The 7,261-nt window shown below is 37.8% G+C and overlaps 1 protein-coding gene across 1 annotated transcript; it reads right to left on the bottom strand.

Moving 5' to 3' along the window:
* Positions 1-1,115: 1,115 nt before the first annotated feature.
* Positions 1,116-7,058, bottom strand: vip (vasoactive intestinal peptide). Its single transcript, XM_069712260.1, has 6 exons — positions 6,950-7,058; positions 6,057-6,161; positions 5,355-5,459; positions 4,102-4,227; positions 3,344-3,455; positions 1,116-2,725 (listed from the first exon to the last, which is right to left on the bottom strand). Exons 2-6 carry the CDS (start codon positions 6,149-6,151, stop codon positions 2,717-2,719), a joined length of 447 nt encoding a protein of 148 aa, XP_069568361.1. The 5' UTR covers positions 6,152-6,161; positions 6,950-7,058; the 3' UTR covers positions 1,116-2,716.
* Positions 7,059-7,261: the final 203 nt, after the last annotated feature.

Here is a 7,261-nt window from a genome sequence, read left to right as displayed (position 1 = left end):
TGATGAAGGACAAAATATAGTTTTAGGATCTTTATTTTATTTTATAGTGACTACACTTTGTTTTATCAAATAGCTTTTCTGTGTTTCAAGTAATGAATACAAAGAAAACCTCTGAGGCAAGGTAGTAATCCAAAAATACGGTGAGGCTGCAACCAACCATTTTAAGTGTGTAAATATCAGGAAATATTGAAGACCAAATGAACCTATTCAAATGTCAACACCCCACAGAAAATGGTGAAAGCTGGTTGCTCTGTGGGTACCTGGGGGAATAATTAAACTGAAACTGACCATTGCAAAGATCAGTTGGGGCAAATTTCAACCCTGAGGCCTTCCAGGAGGTTAATCCGGCCATAACCTTACTGTTATGCGTCTCCTCTTACATACTATTTTAGAGGAAGTGAGGAAAAATGAATACTGTACAGCCATTTTTTTAAATTTATGTTTCAAAATACTTCCTGACAGGTTCCTCAGACAATGCTCCCAGGGAAAACTCAAACATGCCTCTGTAAATACAGGAGATTTTTGAGGCAAAAAAATTTCAGTTTGGTTTCAGGGTTTTCGTGTCAGTGTCACCGAGCCTTTATGTCAATCAGCTGACACTGACGGGGAAAATGTAAAGGCCACTTGCTGTTTTGTACTCATGTATGTCGACATGTTGTCATGTGCACTATATCCTTTTTCATTAAGAAAGTCTGATTAGTTGACCTTGTTTTACACCAATTATTCCAGCTGAATTTTAAAAAATAGTCAAAAACAATACTTATATATACATAAAATATAGGCATTTTCCTTTTGAAAGGTTGCTGAACATTTAAAGATTTTAATGTGTCAAGATTTCGGTCTCATCTTGGTCTTTATGCTACTTCTTACCTAAAAACCTGTGACATGTTGTTGAAAACACGCAATACTATAGATTTTACAAGTAAAACTGTCAAAACAGAGAATAGCCGCAGCTTAAATAGCAAAGATTTTACCTTAAAAAAAGCCAAACTGATAAAACGAATGTGTCCTAAAACTTTGGATCTTATATTTGCAAAAGACGCTGATTACAGATCTCTTTAATCATCAAACAATCAGCCAGACAAAACGACTCAGCTTTGAAAAATAAACCAACATCTTTTATTTGGTGAGTGGTGTACATCACTATATGAGCTAAAGGCAGGTCTATGCACAGTTATAACTTATTTGCTCTACATGTTAAATAGTATAAAGTGATTATATGCATCTGTCCATTCAAAATGTGCTCCTCTTCCCCACGAATCTCCTTTTTCTCATTAAAAGACCACGTATGGATTCTCTGAAACAACTCGGTCCGCACTCAGATCATGATTGCCACATTGAAAATGAATGGGACAACTGTCTCATTTTAATTTAACAGAAGTTCATTTATTTTCCCAACTAAACAACTATACAACTATTGTTCTATTCATGGTGAACGGGGCAATAGAATATTTATGATTCTGTGATTTCACTGAATGCCAATGGTGCTATAATTAGCAAAATAAGTCAGACAGATGGTCCATTTAAAGTTAATCCAGCCAATGTTACTCTGAAAGATAAAGGGATGAAAACATTTAACAAAATACTTAAAAACGAATGCTGTTCCATTGCTGTTCCAACAGGTTGAATGTTTAACCGTTTAATCAAATTGAATGCAATAGTTGTACCATTAAACATTAGTATGAGAAATCCACTGAAAATTCATAGAACAACACTTATCTTGAAACAAAATGTAATAAATGTTGTATTGACATTTTCATCAAGTAGTAATTTCACTGAAACCTCATAGTATTTGTTCCATTGAAGATCAATTGTACAACACTCCACTGAAGGTAAATGGAAATTGAACTAAAACAAGTCAGATTTTAATCACAAAGATGCTTCTGTTTAGAAAGTTAATTTGACAAGCATTTGGAAATAAAGTACATGGGATTCAGTGGGAAAGTTACTCTGTTGACAGTAAATGTTCTTCCATTGACATTCAGTGTTTAAAATGAAAGTTGATTGGACATTTTGAAACAAAATGTGACAAATATTCAGTTAAATTCAAAATCATACAAGTAATAAAAGTGAATGGGGCCATGACTTCGTAGTATTTAAAAGTACAATTTGTGCCATTTAAATTTCTACAAAGCAAAAATTCTAAGGCAAGCTTATGGATATAGCTTTCCATTGAAAATTTGTTGGACATGTTTTCCACTGAAAGATAATGGAAATTTTGTGAGGGTAAATCCGTGAATTTTATCGGACTTATCCTAAGTTACATGTTGCTTAATAAAGCTTAAGTTATCTATAGAAACTCAATGGGTAAGGCTAAAAAACTGTTCTGCTGATGGTTCCATTGAAAGTTAATGAAACTTCAGCGATGTTTTTTTTTTTTTTTTTTAAGTAAATGTGGTCCTTATGTTTATGTTTATGTTTATCGGTTGCCAGTTGCCGTCTTCAAATGCTAATCAAACAAAACTGCACATGGACACGCAAGTTGCTCAGTGCGGCCTAAAGAGTCTTTAGTGATAAGTATTGTGTGCATATATACGGTATATATACAGTGTAAACATGTACTGGGTGGACAGACAGATAGATAACCACATTGGAGAACACATCATCGTTGGTTGATCTGACTTTCGAATGTCCTTTGGATTAATAGTTTTTTTTTTTTGGAATGAGCGGTTTCATGAGGATGACTTGAGGTATTGACTTGAGCACGGGCACCTCCTCAGAGTGGCTGCAGAAATCAAAAACAGGAGAGAAAATGGACAGAGAAGAAGGATGTTATTGATGTAGAAAAACTGGAAATGGAGTATTAATATAGTAATATATTCCCACCTCATTTCCCTACATTCGCTCAGTTACAGTTTTGTTGTAAAAGTTGTGTATCATTAAGGTTTCACAGAGGTCTTAATGACAGCTTTCCTTTAAACCTTTTCTTATCAAATGTTTGTATTCTGATGTGTGATGCAGTGCTTGTTTTTTTGTAGGTTCTTGTACTTGTGCTTGCTTTTTGTCGTTAGAAAGTATAACATTTTTGAGGCAGATTTTGTTTTGGTGGTGTGCCATCTTTTCTCACTCTTTGAGCTGTGTGGATGTTACATCAGAAATATTGGTCCATTGTCACCATGTCATTGTGTTCTCTTGAACTTTTATCTTTTGCAGGGATCATTTTGAGTGTTTGACCCACAGTTACAGGACATGTTGGTCGTCAGGGTTAAAATGCAAATCAAGTTAGGTTGTTTTAGAGTATTGATTGGGGTCAGGCGTAGAGTTGGGAAGGTTAAGATTAGGTTAGGTTGTGTAAGAAATGCATTATGTTTGATAGGGCCACCGGGTTCATGTCTGTACCTACCAGTTGAAAGTTGTTTAAGAGGTGGTCTACGTTGATGTCGTCGTAGCTCTCCTGGAAGGTGTTGGGTTCATCCCTGGACTCTTCTGGGTCGCTGTTTCCAGGATCTTCTAGGCTGTGTTTTTATTTGACATGGCAGGGGGGAAGAGTATAAGGAGACTTAGCGAGGGGTGAATTGATTTTTGCTTCACCCATTGTCCATCAAAATTGCTTTATGAGTATATCCAGGGGGAAAAGTGGGCAGTGCAGTTGTTGAATCACGCTTTGTTTTAGATCTAAACTGTTGCCAAAAAACTGTCCACTACATTCTCAATTTTATCATTTAAACTGCTCCTTATTTATTGGTTAGTCTAATTTCCAGCCACCACGCTAACCTGATTAACAAATAGAAGCAATACCCACCAACTTGGAGTTGGTAAAGTTAGTGTGAACATTCTTTTATCTGCTGCTTCTTCTCATCCATAAAAAAATGTTTTAACATCTTGCAAACGACCAAACTTGTTTTGTTCAAACAAATTTAGCGATGCCAGTGAGCGCCAAGCTGGCAGCGAGAGTGTAACTCCAAAGCAAAGGGATTTAGACATCTTAAACTAAAACTATTGAAGCACAGACACTGTGTTGCCATGAAAGCCAAATAATATCTGTTTTCTGCATGAAGGTACTGTCACTGAGTTACACAGTTATTTGCCTGTACAGCCAATGTAAAGGAGAGCGCAAAACATGTAAATGGAAAGGTGAATGTAAGGAGGACATATTCCTACCTTCTCTTTCCTGTTAAGACTGAGTTCAGGTACTTCTTGACAGCCATCTGTTTGCGGAAGCGGCTGTAGTTGTCTGTAAAGATGGCGTCTGTGTGGCGCTTCACTGGCTCCTCCATCAGCTCATCACTGGACAGAAGAAACAACAAAGAGTGATGCCACAATTAAGAGAGCAGCAGGTTTCAATGCAAAGTCATTAAGGATCTGTGATTCATGTTAATCTGCTCTTTGTGTGTGTGTGTGTGTGTGTGTGTGTGTGTGTGTGTGTGTGTGTGTGTGTGTGTGTGTGTGTGTGTGTGTGTGTGTGTGTGTGTGTGTGTGTGTAAGTCGCTCCTGGCTGTATCACAATAATGTGATGGAGCAGAAATGGCCAATTACAAAATGCATCATCAAGCAGGTCGGCTCTTTTTTATTGTAAATGTCAGTAGATCTTCTGGTGTTAAAATAGTAAAAACATGATGTATTTTTACTCTTTGCATGTGTTAATTTAAAAGAAGGGAAATATTACAGTTTATTGAAGCTTTAATGTAATTTATTTCACTTGATTCTATGACTTAAGGAATTTTTCAATGAAATAAAATCAACTTTTTTTTATCAAGACTGTAATTAACACATTTTCAAGCTAATTTATAAGTGGTGATTTGATAAGAAAAGAAGCAAACTAACATGTAGAATTCAAAATTCTACTAAAAAACAGAGGATTAGGTCTTTTTTTTCCTTTATAGGTCAACCAAAAGTTAGAAAAAAATGTTTGCGAGTGAATAAGAACAAGTGATGACACATTAGACTTCTACATTTTTGGCACTTATTTTTCCCTTCTTTACTGTCAACTTTTTAACTGCTCCAATCAAAAAGGTCCTGCATTCACTGTTGCTTACGACCTTGGACAATAGAAACAGGTTGGGCTCATATTTCTTTGTTTTCATGTGCAAATTGTGCAATATGCCAGATAAAGATGAGGATACAGTTGGGTTTAACCTTTTAAAAGAAAGACATCAGATTTTAAATGCCTCCTAATTTTTCTTCTAGTCTGGATTTGACAGATCTATACAGCATTTTTTTTTTTTTTATCCTATCAATGGACAGTCTCCAAAAAAAATAATGGAGAAGTCTTTTCTGTTTCCCAGACCTCAAGTGCTTATAAGTTTCGGATATCACGATGTGGTTTTGAGAAATAATCAATACGTTCTCTAAAGCGTCATTCAGCCTCGTTCTGAGCCTGTCTGCGGGACTCTCCGGACGGAGTGGTCACCTACCTGACCCGCTTTCCGATCAGAGACTCCAGGTACCTCCGCGCTGAAAGCTGTCCCAGGAGTTTGCTGTATCCGCTGGTGAACAGACCGTCTGCGTGCCTCGTCGGTCTGCACGGGATCATAGGGAGCTCGTAAGGCAAACAGACGCGCAATACAGCCTCAGTTCTACTGATGTATTGTTTATAATAATCATAATTTTAAGCTGGAAGCGCGACGGTTTTCTTTACAGGAACAATACAGTTGCTATATTTGCCACAAAATGTTGTCTGATTTCACCATTAAATTGACCAACATTCGTTAAATTATGCAAGAGTTCTAAATTTGCTGTTATTGTGAAATGCAAATATCTTGTCACAGCATGAGTAAGCCCTGTGAGAGGGCTGGTAATGAAGATCAAATGCTGATGACTGATCTTAAATTATCACCTCCTTTGAAGTTAAATTTTCTCTCTTTCTGTTGCACATTTATGTGATCTGTGATCAACTAATCCGGAGCACGGTGACAATAATTTAAATAATTCTGACATCAATCAGATAACACGCGTAAAAGTCAAGAATTCTTCGTCTCCTCGATGAATGAAATTGAGCAGGAGTCCAAAGTAAAACCTGCTTAAATGCCTCCCTATATGTCTAATCATACTTCGCTGGTAGCTTTTCCTGTCCCTCTTTACAGCTTTTGCTGGAAAGAACAAAGGATTCCTCTCACCTCATGGATGTGTATGGCAGACTCAGAGTCTGGGAGTACAACACACTGCACAGGGCTATTAGGAGAAGCAGGTGGGGACCGGTCCGTTGTAACATCGCTTTACACCTGAGGATGGAAATGGTGACGGGTTATTCTCGTTCTAACCGGAACTCAATGAGCACTTGATCGTAGTGACAAATGGAAGAAATAGAGGAGCAGTTAAACTCCACAGAACAATTTGGATATTGAGCCATAACAACCTCCCACTGCATGTTGATTTTTGACAGCGAGAAGACAAGAACGCGGAGGAATCCAATGCGTAATTGCGCATGGTGCCGGTCCTGGAGAGGACTAAATATTTGACTACACTTAGGCGCTGCAGCTCTGTTGGCACTATAAACCACAAAACCAATTTTACGTGTCCAGCGGCTTGAAGAAAAGTAAGTCCGAGTAAATTTTGGAAATGTAAAAATCTCCTCCGTGTTTTCCCAGATCCTCCATTGTTTGATTTTTTTGTTTTTGTTTTTGTTTTTACCAATTTACTCCTCACTTCCCCGGAGCATCGACAGAAAACAAACTAATCAGATGGGTGTTTTCCCTAAGAACGACTGCCAGAATATTGATCTTTGTCAAACGTCTCAGTTAACGGTGAATTTTAACATTGCAAAGACAGATAAAAAGCCCAATCCAATGCGTGATTAAGCAGAGCGCAGACAGTAGCGAGTATAAGAAGCTGTTGTTTTACCGAGGAGAAGCTGCAATTCACACAACGAGCGCTTTATTCGACGTAAAACTTAACATTAATCGATTGGTTAATTAGAGAAACTCCCCCCCCCCCAAAAAAAAATCCCCTGAAACTAGAATAATCTCAAAAACAATAGTTACTAAATACAATGGTAAATAGAAAATCTTACACGTGTTCTAAAGTTGTCGACTTTGGCTGTTTCCGTTGCGCTGTCCAGAGTCCTGATCTTGAGCCGCAGCTGTATGTCCACACTCCGGATCCGATGCTTCCTAATTCTGTTTCTCTTTCTGTCTTTCTGCTTGCCTTCAGCTCTGCGCCCGTTTTATACACCTGGATGTTTCTCATGGAGCAGGAGGGGACATCAGATTCATCGGCGGTCTGAGACGTCAGTAAATCGTTGCTTCCGTCACTGGTCTTGCTCACGGTCGGAAGCAAAGAGGCCTATGGTGAAATTAGTTTGGAGTTTCATTCTATTTCTTCT

This window comes from Brachyistius frenatus, unplaced genomic scaffold, assembly GCF_029030835.1.
Source record: "Brachyistius frenatus isolate BFR_SWC_R1_liver_20210118 unplaced genomic scaffold, ASM2903083v1 Contig_108, whole genome shotgun sequence".
Lineage (NCBI taxonomy): Eukaryota > Metazoa > Chordata > Actinopteri > Embiotocidae > Brachyistius > Brachyistius frenatus.
The sequence above is the reverse complement of the archived record's forward strand: the minus strand, read 5'-3'. Positions and strand labels throughout refer to the sequence as shown.